Source organism: Neophocaena asiaeorientalis, unplaced genomic scaffold (genome assembly GCF_003031525.2).
Source record: "Neophocaena asiaeorientalis asiaeorientalis breed wild unplaced genomic scaffold, Neophocaena_asiaeorientalis_V1.1 scaffold117, whole genome shotgun sequence".
Lineage (NCBI taxonomy): Eukaryota > Metazoa > Chordata > Mammalia > Artiodactyla > Phocoenidae > Neophocaena > Neophocaena asiaeorientalis.
The window spans coordinates 407,255-429,329 of record NW_020173951.1 but is presented as its reverse complement, the minus strand read 5'-3'; the positions used below and the strand labels follow the sequence as shown (position 1 = coordinate 429,329).

The following is a 22,075-nucleotide window of genomic DNA, read 5'->3' as shown; positions in this document are numbered from 1 at the left end:
TTTGCGTCTGCTGTCTACCCCCTGATGAGTGAGGTTGGTCTGGGGGCTCGCGTAGGCTTCCTGGTGGAAGGGACTGGTGCCTGCACTCTGGTGGGTGAAGCTGAATCTTTTCCCTCTGACGGGCAGGGTATGTTTGGGGTGTTTGTGAGCATACTACAACTTTAGGCAGCCTGTCTGCTGATGGGGGGGGCTGTGTTCCTGTTTTGCTGGTTGTTTGTTGTGAGGTGTCCAGCACTGGATCCTGCAGGCAGTTGTGTGGGGCCAGCTCTTGGTGTTGATATGGATACCTCCAGTAGTGCACATGCCGATTAATCTTCCCTGGGCCCGGGAATTCTCTGGTGGTCCAGCGTCCTGGACTTGTCACCCCCTCCCCCACCAAAAGGCCCAGGCCCAACCCCTGGCCAGGGAACCAAGAGCCCGCAAGCTGCACATTGCAGCCTGAGAGAAAATAAAAAGAAAGCAAACAGACAAACAAAACCCAAGACAAATACCAAAAACAGCAGCAAACAAACAGCGGCAACACACAGACACAGAATAAATAAATAAATAAAACAAAACAAACAAAAGAATTCAAAAATGAGAACAGTCAATAAGGACTAAACTAACAAAAAATGAAAATGAAACTAAAACAGAAAGGATAAAAACAATCAAAAATAAAGAAAACCCACAAAACAGCAAAAAAGTGAAGTAAAAATAGAAAAGTAAAAAATATATATATTAAAAAAAGAAAAATAAAAGCAACAATACCAACAACTGAACAAAACGAAACAAAGAAGAAAAGAATAACAGGAATAATATTTTCCTGGGGCCTCCTCTGTCAGTGTCCTTGCTCCCACCGTGAGCCAGAGCCATCCCCCACCTCCCCAGGAGGCCTTCCAGTACTTCTAGGTAGCTCTGGACCTGCTTTGGGCACTGTGGGGCCAGCTCAGACTCTGACCTGGCTCAACTCCCACGTGTACTTGCCCCCAAAGTCCACTGCTGCAAAGGCTAGATTGGTCTCAACTGTGGGAACACTCATCTATTCAGGTATTCTACAGACACAGGATTTACCAAGCCGTTCTCAGGGGTTTAATCCACAGCTTGTGTAGCTGCACAGAGAGATTTTCATTCCTCTTCCTTAGTCACACTACCCCTGGGGCTCAGCTTTGGTTCTGGCCCCACCTCTGCATGTGGGCCACCCTCAGGCATCTGTTCCTTGTCCAGGCAAGAGGGAGCAAAAGCAGCAGCTGCTTGGGGCACACTTACTCACTCAGGCTGGGGAGGGGTACGGCAGCTACAATTGGGTTGTGTGTGAGTTGCCTGCAGTGGCATGGACCAGCAGGCAGTTGCAACAGACTGTGGTGCACTCGTTCTGGTGGGAATCGCTCCCAGTGCCCACGGAGGCAGGCACTGATGTGTGGGCACGGTGGTGGCCCTGCCCCCCATGTGCCTCTCAACTATGGCGCCTCGCTTTCCAGGCAGGCCACACTTCTTCTAGGGGCATTCCTGGCCATGCATCCCCTCACTCCTGTCCTCTCTGCTGTATCTGCACAGCCAACAGTGCTCCTCTCCCCATATCCGTTCTGCCAACCCCTCACTTTAGCACTCAGCCCCCGCCAGCATCGGCAGACTGTTGTCCCAGGCATGGGTGCCCAGGGCTGATTCTCAAGGAGGCTTTGGGATGGGCAGTGCTCAGGCCCCCAGAACCTACACGGGCGAAGGAGACCCTGGCCTGAGGGGCAGGCAGGCCCACTTAGATGGGAGCCCCTCCCAGTGTCCCCGGAGGCTGAAGAAGTCAGTGGGTGGGGAAAGGGGTTGTAATGGCGGCTCTGCCCCTTGCGCACTACTCAACAATACGCCTTGCTTCTGTGGTGTCCCAGGCTTTTTCCACAGACTTTCCTGGTTGTGGATCTCCTTACTCCTGTCCCTTCTGGTTATCTTTTCACAGCTAACAGCTGTCCCCTCCCTGGGTCCACGCTCCAAATCTCACTTTCCAGGACCCAGCCCCCCTTTGCAACTGGCCACTCATGACTCAGACTGGAATGCGCAGAGCTGTGGTGTAGATCATGCATGCAGTTCTTACTTTGTCCTGTCTTCCACAAACCATCCACTGCATTCTCCTTTGATCCCTCGAAGTTTCTTTTCTGTCCCAGCTGATTTCCCCACCATGAGGGAGTTTTTCTGAGTGTGGAAACCTCCCCTCACCTTCATCTTTCCGCCAGGGCTGCTGGTCCCTTTTTTGATTCCTCTTTTCTTTTTTTCTTCTTTCTTTCATCCTACCCAGTTGTTGAGGGGATTTTTCTTGTCCTTTTAGGTGTCTGAAGTTTTCTGCTCATGTTCAGCAGGTGCTCTGTGAGAATTGTTCCATTTGTAGGTGTATTCTTGATGTACTTGTGAGGAGCAATGAATTCCATGTCCTCCTATTCTACCTTCTTGACTCCTCTACTGTTCTTTTTACTGTCACCATAGTTTTGCCTTTTCTGGAATGTGATGTAGCTGGAATCATATGGTATGTAGCTTTTCAAATTGGCTTCTTTCACTTAGTAATATGCATTTATGTTTCCCCATGTCTTTATAGCTCTTTTTTAAGCACTGAATTATATTCCATTGTTTGTATGTACCACAGTTCATTTATCCATTCACCCACTGAAGGATATCCTGGTTGCTTCCCTGTTTTGGCGATTATTAATAAAGCTGCTGTAAACATCCGTGTGCAGGATTTTGTGTGGGCATAAGTTTTCAGCTCACTTGAGTAAATGAGCAAATACTAGGGAGTGCAGTTGCTGGATTACATAGTAAGAATATGTTTAGTGTTGTAAGAAACTGTCAAAGTATCTTCCAAAGTGGCTGTACCATTTTGCATTCCCACCAGCAATAAATGAGAATTCCTGTTGCTACACATCCTTGGTGTGGGTCATTCTAATAGGTGTGTAGAGGTATCTTATTGTTTTAATTGCAGTTCTCTAATGACATATGATGATGAATATCCTTTCATATACTTATTTGCCATCTTTGAATCTTCTTTTGTAAGTTGTCTGTTTATTGCTCATTTTGTCATCCAGTTGTTCATTTTCTTATTGTTGAGTTTTAAGATTCTTTGTATATTTTGAATAGCAGTCCTTTATCAGATACGTATTTTGTAAATATTTTCTCTCACTCTGTGGATTGTCTTATTCTCTTGAGAGTGTTCTTTGTAGAATAGAAGTTTTTAATTTTAATGAAGTCCAGCTTATCAGTTATTTCTTTCATGCATCTTGCCTTTGGTATTATATCTAAAAAGTTATCAGTCTGGGAATCTGGGTACTTCTGTTGAGGGTTTTTCCTGACTGTAAAGCAAAGGTGTGGGAAAGGAGAAATGGATAGAAAGTGTCTTCCTGTCTTTTTCTGTTCTTTGTGCCTCAGCTAAAGATGCAGAAGGTTTCTGAGGGCTGCTCTTCCTTTGCAGCAACTCCTCCTCTGAATGTAAATCATGATGAACTGAGTGTTTGGAAATCCTTCTCCTAAGCTGAGATTTGGTGCATATCTGCACTTCTGGACTATCTGAATATCAAGGGCTGAGATTATTTGGAACTGTGAATACTTGTTGTTTTAGAAGCATGTGGTCTGGGAATGGTATTCAAAGTTCCTATAACATTTCCTTATAAGTGCCTTGAGTATATTTTTTTTCTGAGTTTTTGCTTTTTTGCTCCTCTTCTTAAATGTTTTTTTTTTGCATTACGCGGGCCTCTCACTGTTGTGGCCTCTCCCGTTGCGGAGCACAGGCTCTGGACGCGCAGGCTCAGCGGCCATGGCTCACGGGCCCAGCCGCTCCGCGGCATGTGGGATCTTCCCAGACCGGGGCACGAACCTGTGTCCCCCGCATCGGCAGGTGGACTCTGAACCACTGTGCCACCAGGGAAGCCCCTTCTTAAATGTTTTTAATCACTACATTAATAAATAAAATCTACCCCTCTCTGTACCATTAAAAAAAAAAAAGTTATCAGCATGTCCAAAATCATCTAGATTTTCTCCTATGTTACTCTCTGGGAGTTTTATAGTTTTGCATTTTACATTTAGATGTGTGGTCTATTTTGAGTTAATTTTTGTGAAAGGTGTAAGGTCTGTGTCTAGATTCTTTTGTGTGTGTATATGTGTGTGTGCACACCATGTGGATATTTAGTTGTTCCGACAGCATTTGTTGAAAACATTAGCTTTTCTCCATTATATTGTCTTTGCTCCTTTGTCAAAGATCAGTTGCCTATATTTGTTGGGTCTGTTTCTGGGCTCTGTATTCTGTTCCATTGATCTATTTTTATTATTTTCCCAATATTATACTGTTGATCATTGTAGCTTTTTAGTAAGTCTTGAAGTCAGGTAGGATCAGTTCTTCAACTTTGCCCTTCTTTAATATTGTGTTAGCTTTTCTGGGTCTTTGTCTCTCCATAAAAACTTTAGAATCAGCTTGATATCTGCAAAATAACTGGTTGAGATTTTGATTGAGATTGCATTGAATCTATAGATCAAGTTTGGAAGAACAGAGATCTTGACAATATTGAGTTTTCCTGTCCATGAACATGGAATATCTCTCCATTTATTTAGATCTTCTTTCATTTTTCATCAGAGTTTTATAGCTTCCCTAGTATAAATCTTGTCCATATTTTAGATTTATGGCTAAGTATTTCATTTTGGGGGGTGTCTATATAAATGGTAATGTGTTTTCAATTTCAAATTCCACTTGTTCATTGCTGGTAAATAGGAAAGCAATTGATTCTTGTGTTAATATTAACCTTGTATCCTGCAACTTTGCTCTAATCACTTATTTCTTCCAGGAGTATTTTCCTTGATTCTTTTGGATTTTCTGCTTAGATGACCATGTTATGTGCAAACAAAGATAGTTTTATTTATTTCTTCTCAATTTGTATCTTTTATTTCTTTTATTGTCCTCTTGCATTAGTTAGGAGTTCCAGTACAATATTGAAAGGAGTGGTGAGGAGGGAATGTCTTTGACTTGCTCCTGATCTTAGTGGGAAAGCTTTGCATTTCTCACCATTAAGGATGATGTTAGCTGTAGATTTTTTGTAGATTCTCCTCAAATTGAGGAAGTTTCCCTCTATTCCTAGTTTGCTGTGAGTTTTTATCATGAATGGGTGTTGGATTTTGTCAAGTGCTTTATCTGCTTCTATTGATATGATCATGTGACTTTTCTTCTTTAGCCTATTGATGTAATGGATTACATTAATTGATTTTGAATGTTGAACCAGCCTCGAATACCTGGAATAAATCTTACTTGATTGTGGTGTGTAATTCTTTTTTATACATTGGTGGATTTGGTTTGCTAATATTTTGTTGAGGATTTTTGCATCTATGTTCATGAGAAATATTGATTGCTCTGTGGTTTTCATGTAATATCTTTATTTGGTTTGGGTATTTCAGGTAATACTGGCTTCATTGAATGAATTAGGAAGTATTCTGTTGGCTTCTATCTTCTGAAAGAGTTTATAGAGAATGAGTATAGTTTCTTCCTTAAATGTTTGGTAGAATTCACCAGAGAACTCACCTGGGCTTGATGCTTTCTGTTTTGGAAGTTTATTATATTGATTCAATTTTTAAACAGATACAGGCTCTTCAGATTGTCTATTTCTCCTGTGTGACTTTTGGCAGATTGTGTTTTTCAAGGAATTTGTCCATTTCATCTAGGTTATCAAATTTGTGGGCATGGAGTTATTCATAACATTTATTTATTATCCTTTTAAAGTCCATGGGATCTGTAGTGATGCCCTCTCTTTCATTTTTCGACACTAGTATTTCTGTTTTCTCTTTTCTTTTCTTAGTTAGCCTGGCTAGAGGCTTACTGATTTTATTGATTTTTCAAAGAAACAGCTTTTGGTTTTATTAATATTCTCTATTGATTTCCTGTTTCCAATTTCATTTGTTTCTCCTCTAATTTTTATTTCTGTACCATTATTTCTTTTCTCATGTTTACTTTAGATTTAACTGGCTCTTCTTTTTCTAGCTTCCTAAGGTGGAAACTTGGCATACTGGTTTTAGATCTCTGGTCTTTCATAATATATGCATTTAATGCTATAAATTCCCCTCTAAACACTGCTTTCACTGTATCTCACAAATTTTGATAAGCCATATTTATTTTTTCATCTCATTCAAAATATTTTAAAATTTCTTGTGAGATTTTTTTTGACCCATATGTTATTTAAAAATGTGTTGTTAAAGCTCCAAGTATTTTGGGATCTTCCAGTTATCCTTCTGTTTTTGATTTCTACTTTTATTCCGTTGTGATATGAGAGCATATTATTGGATTGGATTGGTCAAAAAGTTTGTTCAGGTTTTTCCCAAACATCTTACAGAAAAACCCGAGCAAACTTTTTGGCCAACCCTATATGATATCTATTTCTTTAACCTTTTAAGGTATGTTTTACGGCCCAGAATGTAGTCTATCATGGTGAATGTTCCAAGCAAGCTTGAGAAGAATGTGTAGCTGCTGTTGTTAAATGAAGTAGTTTATAGTCTGTTCTGCCTTTTGTAGTGTTAATTGAGCACTTCGTATAATTCTGTTTTCTCTCCTTTCTTAGCATATCAATTATTCTTTCTTTTTAATTTTTCTAGTGGTTTTCCTACAGTTTGCAATATTCATTTACAGTTATCCAAGTCCACTTTCAAATAACACTTTATAACTTCATGAGTAATGAATGTACCTTATATTAACAAAAATTTCCTGATTCCTCTTCTGTCCGTTGTATCATTGTTGTCATTCATTTCATACATACACACGCACACACACACACACACACACACACACACTATATATATTATTGAATATATTGTTACTATCATTTTGAACAAAGTATTTTCTGTTAGATACATTAAGAATGAGAAAAATAAAAGTTTTTACTTTTACTTAGTCATTCTCTGCTGCTTTTCCTTTATGTAGATCCAAATTTCTGGTTTATACCATTTTCTATCTCTTTTATAATTTTTTAATAGATTTATTTATTTTTATTTATTTATTTTTGGCTGTGTTGGGTCTTCATTTCTGCTCGTGGGCTTTCTCTAGTTGCAGTGAGCGGTAGCTACTCTTCGTTGCGGTGCATGGGCTTCTCATTGCAGTGACTTCTCTTGTTGCAGAGCACGGGCTCTAGGCACACAGGCTCTAGAGTGCAGGCTCAGTAGTTGTGGTGGACAGGCTTAGTTGCTCTGCAGCATGTGAGATCTTCCCAGACCAGGGCTCGAACCTGTGTCCCCTGCATTGGCAGGCAGATTCTTAACCACTGCACCACCAGGGAAGTCCCTCTATCTCTCTTTTAACATTTCTTGTAAGGCAGGACTTCTAGCAATAAATTCCCCCAATTTTTCTTTGTCTCACAATTTGTATATTCCTTTACTTTTGAAGAATAATTTTACAGGGTACAGAGTTCTAATTTCGTGGGTTTCTTCTCTCAATACTTTAAATATTTCACTCCACTCTCCTCTCGCTTGCACGGTTTCTGAGAGGAACTGGATGAAATTCTTATCTTCCCTCCTTTATAGGTAAGGAGCAAAGATAAGAATTTCCCCTCTCTGGCTTCTTTCAAGAATTTTCTTTATTTTTGATTCTTCTGCAGTTTAAGTAGGACATGCCTAAGTGTAGTTTTTATTGGCATTTGTCCTGCTTGGTGTTCTCTGAGCTTCCTGGGGCTATGGTTTGGTGTCTGACATTAATTGGGGGAAATTGTAAGTCATTATTAATTAAAATATTTCTTCTGTCCCTTTCTCTCTCTCTTTTCCTTCTGGTATTCCCATTACACGCGTGTTACACTTTTGTAGTTGTCCCATATATCTTGGGTATTCTGTTCAGTTTTTTTTTCAGTCTTTTTTCTTTATAAGTTTTAGAAGTTTCTATTGATGTATCCTCAAGGTCAGAGAGTCTTTTCTCAGCTGTGTCCAGTCTACTGATGAGCCCATCAAAGGCATTCTTCATTTCTGTTACAGTGTTTTGATCTCTAGTATTTCTTTTTTATTATTTCTTAGAATTTCTCTATCTCTGCTGACATTGCACACCTGTTCTTGCAAGTTGTCTACTTTTAACGTTAGAGCCCTTGGTATATTAACTGTAGTTGCTTTAAATTCACAGTCTGATAATTCCAACATCTATGCCATATCTGGGTCTGCTTCCAGCACTTGCTCTGTCACTTCAAACTGTGATTTCCCTTTTAGTATGCCTTGTAATTTTTTGTGGAAAGGTGAATATGATGTACCAGGTAAAAAGAACTGTGTTAAAGAGGCCTTTACTAGTGCAGTGGTAAGGTGTGTGGGGTAGGGGAGGCATTTTGGAGTCCTGTGATTAGGTCTCAGTCCTGGGCTTTGAGTTTAATGAGTGCTTCTCATTTTTTTTTTTTTACCGCTTAGGTGGTCCATGATGGCTAAAGGGGGCTGGAGTTGGAATTCCCTTCCCCCACATGGAAGGCTACAACAGGCTGGATTTGGGCATTTCCCTTCTTCCAGGCTGGTTAGGCTCTGAAAAAACCCCAGTAGGTTAGGTTCTGGTAAAACAGTTTCTCTTGAGGACAGGCCTTGTTAGAAGAATTGAAAGCTCTGGCATATTTCAGAACCCTTACTTTTTTCCTCCCACTGCCTGAAGCACAGGGAATTATTTTCCCAGTTGGCACTGTGAGAACTTGATGGAGCTCCTGGAGGTAAATTCACCAAAGTACATCTCCCTCCCCCAGGACTGGATCCCTCTGGGGTTTTTCTCTCTCAGGCTTGTTCACACTGAGCCTCCAGCACTTCGTGGATTTCAGTTCCTATTTCCTTCCCAGGCATTGGCTCTTGGCAAGGTTTCAACTCCAGTAAATTGTGGTTCTTTTAATTTGCCAGTAAGCAATTTGTCTCTCCAAATTTGGGGGCAGTGGTTTACCCTGTGAACTCACTCCCTGAGGGATCTAAGAAGAGTTATTGATTTTCAGTCTGTTCATCCTTTTACTTGTTGTTAGGTTGGAGTGGTGACTTCCAAGCTCTTTACTGACAGACAGAAAACTGGACTGTCCTTTTTGTTTTTAAGAAAATGCTCTCAGCTGTCATGTTTAAAGAACATACTGACAGTTTTTCTGAGGCCATGAATGGACAAGCTTTAGAAAAATTATTTAAAGAAGATAAGCCATTGATTTATATTAATATTTGTACCTCTCTCTAATATGGTTGTAAATAAAAATTTTAACATCTGTTATGGGTCATGAGGCATAACCATCGCTACTCATTTGGAACATTTTCATTTTCTACCTGCAGCTTCTCTTTTATACTTTAAAAATATGATTTGGATGTAGCTCAGAAGAGGCCCTTTTAATTATCCAAATCTACATTTCCGGTTAACTGCTTTTCACTCTGTATGTGAGGGTCCTTACATGCAGAGATTTCTGAAGGGAGGAAATTAAACCTTTCTCACTAGGGAGAATGCAGCTCTTAGAAAGTAGTTGATGCTGCTGAAGTTGAACATGGGCCTACTGTTACTATCAGAGAAACTGCTAGTGATTGTTTTGTTTTTAAGTATTACATTAGAATTTCCCTTTGGCATTTGAAATTAGAGTGGTTCTCTTGCATTGGAAGACGATTCTGCAACTTTTGAGCATAAAGTGTTCATTGAACAACAGTTTGGATATTTCTGTTCCCAATTCATCTCCCTACTGGAAATTTTACATAAGAATGACTTACGTTGTGAGGAGAAACATAAATTTCTATTCTGTTATCATTAACTCTCAATATATGATCAGGGTCCTTTGGATCCAATTTTAGTTTCTGTGTTTCTTTTTGTGCAGTTTTAGCCATTTGTACAGATTAATATTTCATTGTGATTTTTATTGTTATCAGAGGTCTTCAAAAGAACAGGGAGGAAAAAAATTTTTAGATACAACAAAACTTATTCTATCTTGTAACTGCTATCAGGTTTCGCTGGGCCACGATCTTATTTTTTCCTCTCTTTTGAAACATTTTGCTATTTTATCATTACTCATCAATTATTTCCAACTATGTTTGAAAGACAAATAATTATTTAAATGGAATAATGATGGAATCACTTAAAAAGAGACAATAGTGAAATATATCATCAATGAACTATTTTCCCTAGTACTACAAGGAGGTCTCTCTCTTTCTCTAACACACATACCAATTAGCTAAAATGGAAGAGAACATTTCTGATTATCTAAAATCCACCAGACATTGTTTTAGGAGCTTTATTTATGTAGATTATATTATTTAAATCTCACAGTATACCAATATATTACTCCTGGGTTATCAGTAAAGAAACTGAAGGTCTGAGAACATACAGTGTTTTATATTTTACACTGTCTAGTATAGTAACTTATGCCATGTAAATATTCTATGATTTCAATTAATACATTATACTGATTTGTTCAGGTACAATGTATATTTCAGATCCATATAATATTTTGAATAAAATACATATATATTTAATTAACTATAAAAAAATTGAGCACCTGTACATATGAAAAATGGTCCCTGCCTTGAGGCACATCTTAGCCTTGCAGAGTGCTTACACATATATAGAAGTAACCATAATATCAGTACAAGTTAGAAAGTTCTATAGACTAAGGTGACTATGGATTTGCAAAAGAGGTGGGAATTTCTCCTAGTTGAAGAATCATCTGTGTTGGTAGATGGTCTTGTACGTTCATCAGTAGGGAAAAAGTGTACTCCAGAAGAAGGGATTATTTCAAGCACACAGCTGAGCACAGGAAAAAGGGCAGTTCACATGTGGCCAGCCAGTTGTAGGTATAAATATAATAACCTGCTCCTCTAGATTTCTGTTTTATGCGAATAGTTTTTTTACTAGAAAATTTGCTTTTAGATAGCAAGCATTTATTTTCTCTTATATTCATGGGTATTTATCCTTTTTGTTTGTTTTACATGTTCATTGTGAATTAAAATTCTATATTGATAAATTAAATTTCTATACATTTTTCTTTAATGTTAAATGTAACCCTAAAACTTTACAATTAATGTCCATAGCTCTTTCCATTTTTCATTACCACAATATTAAGGTTTCTAAAACATATCTATGAATAAATATTTACATATAATTATTCAATTATGGAATTCCAGATTGAACATTTTTTAAAAATCCAACAGTTGTGCCAATGATTTTTACTAATACACACACATATATACTTTTGCTCATATCAAAATGATATCTTGAAGTAATTTTCTATACAGTTGACCCTTGAACAACGTGGGTTGGAACTGCGTGAGTCCACTTACATGCACATTTCAACGAATTCACTTAATAAATATATGGAAAGTTTTGGGGAGATTTGTGACAACTTGAAAAAATTCACAGATGAACTGCATAGCCTAGAAATATTGAAAAAATTAAGAAAAAGGTATGTCATGAATGATTAAAATATATGTAGATACTAGTCTATTTTATCATTTACTACCATGAAATATGCACAAATCTATTATAAAAAGTTAAAATTTATCAAAATGTATGCAAACACAGATTGTATGTGGAACCATTCATAGTCGAGAGAAATGTAAACAAGCATAAAGATGCAGTATTAAACCATGATTGCATAAAGATAACTGTGATACATACTGTACTATGGTAATACTTTCCTAGCCATCTCCTGCTGCTGTAGCAGTAAGCCCAAATGTAGTGCACATCTGCTTAAAACGCTGTGACACCAGTCACCTCTACATGAGCACTTCGTCTTTCCACTAAGTTGCATATCACAGTAGGAAGTTCTTTCTCGTGGTTCTCATGTATTTGGTTGGCCAAAAAGTTCATTTGGTTTTAAGTAAAAATAAAAGATGCGTTTTTCATTTTTACCAAGAATTTTATTGAACAATGTATTCACTAACTGAACGAATTTTTTGGCCAGCCCAATATTTTCCATAATATTTACTGCAATACCATAAACCCTGAATAACACCATGGGACCCACAAAGTGCCACTCGTGATGTTGGAAGTGCTCCCAAGAAATAAGTCATGCTTGGTATGTAGCATAGATTGAGGTCTGCAGCTGAAGTTGCCACCATTTCAAGATGGATGAATCCAACCATTGTTTAGAAATAAAAAAGAGAAGGAAAGGAAATTTGTGAAGCCGTCACTGTGGTTACACCAGCATGTGAAAAACCTTGCACTTTTTGTGCAGTACCTTTTTATCTTGAAGATGTGGCCTTAATGTGGGTGCAGGTTTGCTATCAGAAGGACATACCTTAGACTCTAATATGATTCAAGAAAAAGTGAGGTCATTATTTGCCAACTTAAAGCAAATGGAAGGTGAAGGATCTAAAGTTGGAGAATTTAATGCCTGCAAAGGATGGTTGGATAATTTTAGAAAGAGGTTTGGCTTAAATGTCAAGATAACAGGAGAAGCAGCTTCTGCTGACCAAGAGGCAAGAGACAAGTTCCCAGACACCATTAAATCACTGAGGAGGAAGGATGTCTGCCTGAACAGATTTTTAATGAAAACAAAAGTGCATTCTGGAAAAAAATGCCACAAAGGATATTTGTTAGTAAGCAAAAGAAGTGACTATCAGGATTTAAAGCAGGAAAGAATAGGCTAACTGTATGATTTTGTGCAAATGCAGTTGGGTTTATGATCAGGACTGCCCTTATCCATAAAGCTGCGAACCCATAAGACTTGAAGGGAAAAGATAAACAGCAGCTGCCAGTCTTTTGGTTGTACTACAAGAAGAAGGCCTGGATGACAAGAAGCCTTTTTCTGGATTGGTTTCATCTGTGCTTTGTCCCTGAAGTCAGGAAGTACTTTGCCAGGAAGGGACTGCCTTTTAAAGTTCTTCTGATATTAAACAATGCCCCTGGCCACCCAAAACCCCATGAGTTCAACACTGAAGGCGTCAAAGTGGCCTACTTGCCCCCCACACACAACGTCTCTAATTCAGAGGGTCATAAGGACCTTGTAAGGCTCATTACTCACAGTGCTCTATGGAAAGGATTGTCAACGCTGTGGAAGAGAATCCTGATAGAACGTTGTGAAAGTCTGGAAGGATTATACCATTGAAGATGCCATTGTTGTTATAGAAAAAGTCGTGAAAGCCATCAAGCCTGAAACAATAAATCCCTGCTGGAGAAGACTGTGACCAGATGTTGTGCATGACTTCACAGGATTTACGATGGAGCCAATCAAGGAAATCATGAAAGAGATTGTGGATAAGGCAAAAAGGGTGGGGGGCGAAGAGTTTCAAGATATGGATCTTGGAGAAATTCAAGAGCTAAGAGACACCAACTCCAGAGGAATTAACAGATGAGTGCTTCTGAACCAGGGCTAGGTAAGGACGAGGATGTAGAAGAAGCAGTGCCAGAAAACAAATTGACATCAGACAAGCTGGCAGAAGGTTTCCAAATATTCAAGACAGGTTTTGACTTTTTACGACATGGACTCTTCTATGATATGGGCTAAAGCAAAACAACAGGGACCCTTCTACGATACAGGCACTGGAACTAAAGCAAACGGTGGAAGAAGGGTTGGTACCATATAGAAACATTTTTGGAGAAATGAAAAAGCAAAAAAGTCAGACAGAAATTAAGATGCACTTCTGTAAAGCTACACCAAATATGCCTGCCTCCCCTGTCTCCCCTTCCATCTCCTCCACTTTGTCTGCCTTTGCCACCCCTGAGACAGCAAGTCCAACCCCTCCTCCTCTTCCTTCTCCTCGGCCTAGTCAGCATGAAGTTGATGAGGATGAAGACCTTTATGATGATCCACTTCTACTCAATGAATAGTAAATAATCATCTTGCCATACAGTTAATAAAATTATCTGTTGTGTATTATGAGAGTATCTTCATGTGAAAATCAAATACCTGTATGGCAAGTACTGTATGAGACTTTTTGTGTCCTCATCATCATCAACGCCCAAGTATTCATCATGTAGAACATTGTGTGCAAAGTGTGTTTTGAGGTGGATAGCCTAACCTTATATAGGCATAAGGTGAGTGATGTTTAACATAAAAGTAATAACATGTTAGTTTTCTTACTGTCTTATAACTTTGCTTTCAAAGAATTACATTACCATACAGTATGTCTCTCTTCCTCTCTCTCATAATTGGAGATACTGCATATCAACCTATCATCACAGGTAAGGGTTTTTAAACAAAATGTAACAGTGTTTCCCATCCTATCTTATGAGTATGACTGTACTACTCTATGCCCTAAAAATGTGATAACCATTCATTCATTAGTGTATAAGAAAGGCTACTGTGAAACAATCATATCAATTACACTAGGCAACCATAAAGCAGTCATGTTGCTGTTTGTTAAACATGAATTTCATTTTCACATTATCTTTTAATTTTTGATGTCTAGTGTTAGTAATACATGTGACATCTACAGTGTTTTGTATCATAGAAGACATTATTGCTGTAGGTACTGACAGGCAGATGATTCATCTTGTAAACAGATAAGTTACAGCACTGATATATACAGTACAGTACTGTAAATGTTTTTTCTCTTACTATTTGCTTAATAACATTTTCTTTTCTCTGGCTTACTTTATTGTAAGAATACAGTGTATAATACATATAAAATATGTGTTACTCGACTGTTTATGTTATCACTAAGGCTTCCAGTCGACAGTAGGCTATTAGTTGTTAAGTTTTAGGGTAGTCAAAAATTATACGTGGATTTTTCACTGTGCAAGGGGTCTGCACTTTAAATCCACGTGTTGTTCAAAGGTCATCTGTTCTCTATTTGATTAGACTCTTCATTATTGCTGAGTCTTTCTCTGATGCACTGTTGGCAGCTCAGGGACCCCAGATGGAGGCAGCAGGCATAAAGCTTAGGGATTTGTAGTCAAATGGATCTGCCCCCACTGCATGACCTCATGCTGTGAAGTGCAGATGGAGTACGCCCCTTTTAAAACTATCATGAGGATTAAATAAGATATTGTCTCTATAAAGTCTTTATTACATGTCTGGCTGGTAGTATGGGGTTGGCCAAAAAGTTCGTTAGAGTTTTTCCAAACTTTTTGGCCAGCCCAATAGATGTACACGTAGAGGTAGCTGGGATTTAATTCCAGATCCTACATACTCTAGAGCACATAAGCTGACCATAAGCTGTCTAGAAATGAGATACACTAGATGCTAGCTGGTGGACATCCAACCAGCCATCAGATTTAAGGGAGGAGGTTTGTCAAATAAGTATACCAATCCCTGATGTCATTACTTTTGGATTACTTTGTTTTACTCAACTCTGGGAGCTGAGTTTGTTAGCATTTTGATCAAAAGAACCACTGAAAACACATACCATGGTATAAGAAAGTAGAAAATTCTAACTGTGTAATGTTGCATTTATTTGAATAGGAGTGTAGTTCACTTTTTTGAAGCAGCCATACCTTATTATCTTACAGACAAATCCAAAGCAGATGGCAGAGTTGCTGTGGTGGCCAAGAAAGGGGTAAGATCATGTTTTATTAAATCAAATATACAGACTTCAAATTCAATCTGATTAACACTATTTTTAAAAGAAAATTAAATTAATATTTTAAATGAAAATGACATATAATCAAATTTTTCTTCTAAATGTTAGTTGACACTAAAAATTTAATATTTATAGTTACTTATATCAATGTTATAGAATTATCAAATATTAGAATAATAGAAAATTGTAAGTTAACAAATAATTGCTTTTATTTGTACATACTCTCATATACTAAAATATTTTTAATATGTCATGTTATTGTAATGTATGCAATCTTCATAGAAAATTCAAATAATTAAAATTCACAGCTTAATATGGACTTTACCTTAAAGTTAAGTAGAGAACAATATGAGACATTTGTATGAATCTTTTTAATGAAAATTTATAAAGTTAATAGCATTTTAAAAGAATTCTTAAAATTTAACATGTCATTCTATACATTGTGTGTGGAGATATGTTTAACTCTAGTTACTGTCAAAACTGTGATTGGGATAGGTTGAGCCTTGACAGTCTCCTTAAGTGACAATATTCTCGAATAGTAGTTTCTCTCCTCGTGTCCACCACTATCAATGCTTTTCCCACTCCCTTGCCAGCTTTAGATATCACCAATTTTTACATATTTGCCAATATTTGAAAGGAGAAAAATATGCCGTTGTTATTTCAATCTGCTGTTATTTATTCTTTTATTTTAGTGAGGTTGAGCATTTTTCATATATTTATTGGACATATTTCTTCTGAAAACTGCCTGTGCATATCCTTGCCCATTTCTTCCATGAGCTTTTTTTACTTTGATTGATTGATTTATAGGTTGAACTGCTTCTTTGGATCTTCATTTCCTTATGAAGCCTCCCCTGTCACATAAAACTTACCTTAGATAAATTTGTATGCTTTTCTCTTTTTAATCTATCTTTTGTTACAGGGGCCCCAACTGAGAGCTTAGAAGGATAGAGGAAAAAGACATTTTTCCTCCCCTACACTAAAACCAGTTATCCGAATACCATTTATTGACTAATAAATAATCTTTCCCTTCTTTACTTTACTGTTTTTCTTTTGTTATCTTCTTTATAGTATATAGTATACCTTCTTCATAATATAACATACGGCATTTAACATGTCAAAATATCTGTTTCTATATCACGTATCTAGTCTTAAAAGAATTCTAAATTGCTGTTGTTATTGTTTCTCTATCTTTTCTTTAATGTGTGGATTGGTGATCCTTCATTACCCTACTTTTTCAAAAATTGTTTTCATAGTTCTTGCCTGTTTAGTTTTTCAGATTGTATGTATGTATGTATGTATATTATGATGAATTGACATTTTAAAAACCCTTTCTGTTTGGGGAGAGACTGTCCCTCCCAAGACTAGCCAGATCTTCTAGATGGCACAGGGTACATCTTTCATATGCACCAACTAATTCCAAACCCACATCACCCAACTACCTTCTTATCAAATTCTCAAATACCAAGCCAGTATTGCCCCTGCCCTAAATTATCCCAGGCCCAGGTTCCAGCCAATGGAGACCACCCCTCTAGACCAAAGCCTTCCAAAATTATTCAAAGTAGCCAGTCCTAAACTGTTTACCCTACCCTACATTTCCTTTCCCATGGAAACCTCAATAAAGGCACAATTTAAATAGTTTTAACAACATACAGATGAACTTTAGAAATATTTAGTTAAGTCTCCCAAGAAAAATTCTGTTGAGGTGATGATTGGTATTGTAGAAAATCTATGTATTCATTTGGAGAGAAATTACATGTTTATAAAGTGAATGCACACACGTAGAAATATGTCTCTTTATCATTTTTTCTTCAGTTTTTTTCAATGTAGAATTTTACGTATTTCTAACTAAGGCCTTCCCGCATGATTTGTTACTAATTGGAAAAGGATCTCTTTTTTATTTTTTCTAATGAAAAAAAAAATCATTTATTTATTTATTTATTTTTGGTTGCATTGGGTCTCTGTTGCTGTGTGTGGGCTTTCTCTAGTTGTGGCGAGTGTAAATTCAAAGTTTAGTTATGCAGACCTGGTACTTGGTAAACAGAAATTCATCTTTATCAGTAATATCCTCTCTTAACTTTTAAGAATTGTTTTCATCCTAATTACTAAAAAACAAAATATCATTTTTAAAATGTCACCATTTATAATAATAGAAGATTGTATTAATTTTTGTTTCTCTGCACACTATACCCATTTGAAAATTCACTCAAGGTATTAATTCACTTGGAATTCAAGTTTAGTAATACTTAAAATCTAGTGTCACAGATTCCAGAAATTCAAAACTTTTCAACCATAACTCTCCACGTTTTCTATTCTATATTTTAACTTTGAGCCAGAAGGCAATAAAAAGAATTCTACAAAATGTGATTGCTCTTTTGTTAAGATACAAAAACCTTTTCAACTTGAGTCCTACTAATCACATGAAGAGCAGGTGTTGTCCTTTGTTATTTGGGACTAAAGGTTGTATTATGCAGCTTTCTTCAGTTTTGTTGATTATATTCATTACAAGTATAGTCCTTTCTCTCATCCAGACACAAATTATGACTCCAACATCAAGCTACACACACGATGAATCTGGGTTTCTTCCAAAGTTTGGGATATTTCTCATTCACCGTCACCTTCCTCATCCCATTCCATTAAAACCAAAACCAATCTTACTAATCCATAGAAAAGTGGATATGACATACAAAAGGAATTTGAATGTAGCTATTGCACTAGATATTAAAAATGTTCTTTCTATGTCTAATAGAAATAGCTATCGTTTTCCTGTTTGCAGAGGGAAGTTGTTATCATTGGAAAAAGTATGCTAGTGAAAATTAGTAGAATTTACATATAACTTATTAGAATGAATCTATAATTTTAAATTTATAAACATTTGACTTCTGCCCATAATAGCTTCTTCAAACTTTTTATTTATATTAGACAACACAAGCCTATTTCTTTTCTTTGAAGACACATAAATTATTACTTTTAAATTCTTTAAAATTGTAATGACTTTGGGGTGATTTTTTTTATGTACTAATACCTTTACTTTGCTTCAAAAATAATTTGCTCTGTTATGAAATATGTATATTAGGTACACATCTTAAATCTGTACTCCCCCACATACTGGGAACACAGTCACCCAGATCAAACAAAGGGAGGTGTATCTTGCATATCCTTCCATGAATCTAGGCTCAAGAATGTCTTTCATTTCAACCTCTGGGATCCTCAGCTGATGTAAAGACTTGGATCCAGATAAAATATTTTAAAGAATAGTCTTTTTTTTAAAAAAAATTGTGCTGTTTTGCAGAGTCTGTCTATTCCTGTGTAGGGGAGATCATCTTCTTTTGCATGTTGCTGAGGATTAATGTTCAGAATTTGACAGTGATTGTGGGTTAAAGAATCAGGCCAATTATCCTTACTACTCAAGTTGATGGAGAGAAAAGTGGTAAAATAGATAATGAAGGTCTCAAAATTTGTTCTTTAGTCCAGAAAGAATAGTGTAATATGGGTACTATAATCATTGAATGTTCTCTGTACATCAGCTTTTTAGGATTTAATTGAAATACGTAGATTCTAGAAAGTCTTCCTGAGAAATCTTACCTTTTCCCAACATTCCTCTTGCTAAAATATCCAGTGACTTAGGAAAAACTATACACAAATAGGAATTGTTTTCAACAGACTTGGATTTTTAGACAGTGTCCAATTGCAAGTCAAATAATCTAACTTACCAGCTTCATTCAATCGGATAAACCACTGATATAAGTTCTGCTTTTTTCTGATTTCCATGGAACTCTTTCCTCTCTGGACACTCTGTTCCTATTAGTCCTTAGTATTCTGAAGCTCTATATAAATATGAGTACAATCTGTGCTATTTAAAAAATAATAAACTTCCTGAATTTCTGTGTTCTATCACTGGTATAGCTAGATGGTCAAAGACTGTTTAAAAAAAAAATCAAGTGCAAGACTTCAAAATTTATCAGTGAAGTACATAGTCATATAGTTCCTTGAGGTGTCCTGTTACTTCTGTCCTCAGCCAAGATTGGGAGCTGTTAATGGAAGGCCTTTTCATGCCTTCTGTTTAAGGTGGTCTAGTGGTCAATTTCTATTTTAGGGCAAAATATTCTCCTGTGTCTCAGCTCACTGCTTGACCACACACTCCAGTATTTTTTCTAGTAAGCTCCTCAAAGCAGAGAAATCCACAGTGCTTTAGTGTGAACTTATACATGGCTGAAGAGAGTGCAAGGGACAACTAGATGTTTATAAGTCATGTTGCCAGGGACTGGTCTCTGATATTGTCCAAATCTCACAGGAATACCCCTCTACTGAAGATTGACGAGAGTGAAACATTGGTCATTAGCAGATATCTATGTAAGAAACACTGGATTTGTAGATGATCTGTTGAAATCATGTTTAAATAGGGCTAGAAAATGATCATTTCAACCTTCCTTCCTTTTCAAAGAAGTGTTAAAAACAAATATTATCTGAACCCGAAGACTTAACTTTATTATTGGTACTCTCCAGATACTCAGATTAAGTAATAACCATCTTTTACAATGTTGCATGAAACCAGTTTTCATCCTTTTCCAAGCATATATTTCCCAGCAGATTTACCAAAGGGGAATGAGAATATTGGCTTTTCCTTCTATATGATGACTTTTGACAAGGAGTTTATGTACATTATTCAAGATACAGATTCATTCTTTTGTCAAAGTAGGCAGCTCTTTACTGATTACTGACTGACAATTATTCTCAAAAGGTTACAAAACATATTTATGTCTTCTATGAGCATAAATTGCTGATCAAAATTTTACAGCCTCAGATTTAGCACAGCTAACAAACTTGTTCTTCTTGCTTAAAGAGATTTTTAATTTTGGGACTTCCCTGGAGGTCCAGTGGTTAAGACTCCATGCCTCCACTGCAGGGGGCTTGGGTTCGATCCCTGGTTGGGGAACTAAGATCCTGCATGCCACACGGCCAAAATGTGCCAGTACCAAACTGTCTAGATTACTGTAGCTTTGTAGTATAGTCTGAAGTCAGGGAGCCTGATTCCTCCAGGTCCGTTTTTCACTCTCAAGATTGCTTTGGCTGTTCGGGGTCTTTTGTGTTTCCATACAAATTGTGAATTTTTTTGTTCTAGTTCTGTGAAAAATGCCAGTGGTAGTTTGATAGGGATTGCACTGAATCTGTAGATTGCTTTGGGTAGTAGAGTCATTTTCACAATGTTGATTCTTCCAATCTAAGCACATGGTATATCTCTCCTTCTATTTGTATCATCTTTCTTTTATCAGTGTCTTATAATTTTCTGCATAGAGGTCTTTTGTCTCCTTACGTAGGTTTATTCCTAGATATTTTATTCTTTTTGTTGCAGTGGTAAATGGGAGTGTTTTCTTGATTTCACTTTCAAATTTTTCTTCATTACTGTATAGGAATGCCAGAGATTTCTGTGCATTACTTTTTTATCCTGCTACCTTACCAAATTCATTGATTAGTAGTTTTCTGGTAGCATCTTTAGGATTCTCTATGTCCATTGACATTTAAGGTAATTATTGATATGTATGGTCCTATTCCCATTTTCTTAATTGTTTTGGGTTTGTTATTGTAGGTCTTTTCCTTTTCTTGTGTTTCTTGCCTAGAGAAGATCCTTTAGCAGTTGTTGTAAAGGTGGTTTGGTGGTGCTGAACTCTCTCAGCTTTTGCTTGCCTATAAAGGTTTTAATTTCTCCATCAACTCTGAATGAGATCCTTGTTGGGCAGAGTAATCTTGGTTGTAGGTTTTTCTCCTTCATCACTTTAAATATGTCCTGCCAGTCCCTTCTGGATTGCAGAGTTTCTGCTGAAAGATCAGCTGTTAACCTTATGGGGATTCCTTTGTGTGTTATTTTTCCCTTGGTGATTTTTTTTTTTTTTTTGGAGGTATGCGGGCTTCCCACCGCTGTGGCCTCTCCTGCCATGGAGCACAGGCTCCAGACATGCAGGCCCAGCAGCCATGGCCCACAGGCCCAGCCGCTCCATGGCATGTGGGATCCTCCCGGACTGGGGCACGAACCCACGTCCCCTGCATCGGCAGGCAGAATCCCAACCACTGCGCCACTGGGGAATCCCCCCTTGCTGCTTTTAATATGTTTTCTTTGTATTTAATTTTTGACAGTTTGATTAATATGTGTCTTGGCGTGTTTCTCCTTGGATTTATCCTGTATGGGACTCTCTGTGCTTCCTGGACTTGACTAACTCTTTCCTTTCCCATTAGGGAAGTTTTTTACTATCATTATTCTGAATTCTTTTTCAGGTAGGCTGCCTATTTCCTCTTCATATGTTAGGTCTGGTGGGTTTTTATCTTGCTCCTTCATCTGCTGTGTGTTTTTCTGTCTTTTCATTTTGCTTATCTTACTGTGTTTGGGGTCTCCTTTTGCAGGCTGCAGGTTCATGGTTCCTGTTGTTTTTGGTGCCTGTCCCTGGTGGAGGGGAGTAGTGCCTGTGTTCTGGTGGATTATTAAAATAAAAATAATTATTAAGAAAAAAAAATTTTTTAAAGGAAAAAAAACCGGGTGCTTCCCTGGTGGCACAGTGGTTGAGAGTCTGCCTGCCGATGCAGGGGACACAGGCTCATGCCCCGGTCCCAGAAGATCCCACATGCCGCGGAGTGGCTGGGCCCATGAGCCATGGCCACTGAGCCTGCGCGTCCGGAGCCT

At 37.5% G+C, this 22,075-nt stretch overlaps 1 protein-coding gene across 2 annotated transcripts in view; it reads left to right on the top strand.

Annotated features, from left to right (window-relative positions):
• Positions 1-22,075, top strand: part of ZCWPW2 (zinc finger CW-type and PWWP domain containing 2) — a 132,596-nt gene that overhangs the window by 93,334 nt on the left and 17,187 nt on the right. For both annotated transcript variants that reach the window (XM_024752864.1, XM_024752863.1), the window contains exon 5: positions 15,335-15,381. In XM_024752864.1, coding sequence (XP_024608632.1) covers positions 15,335-15,381 — 47 coding nt within the window. The remainder of the gene's footprint in view (positions 1-15,334; positions 15,382-22,075) is intronic.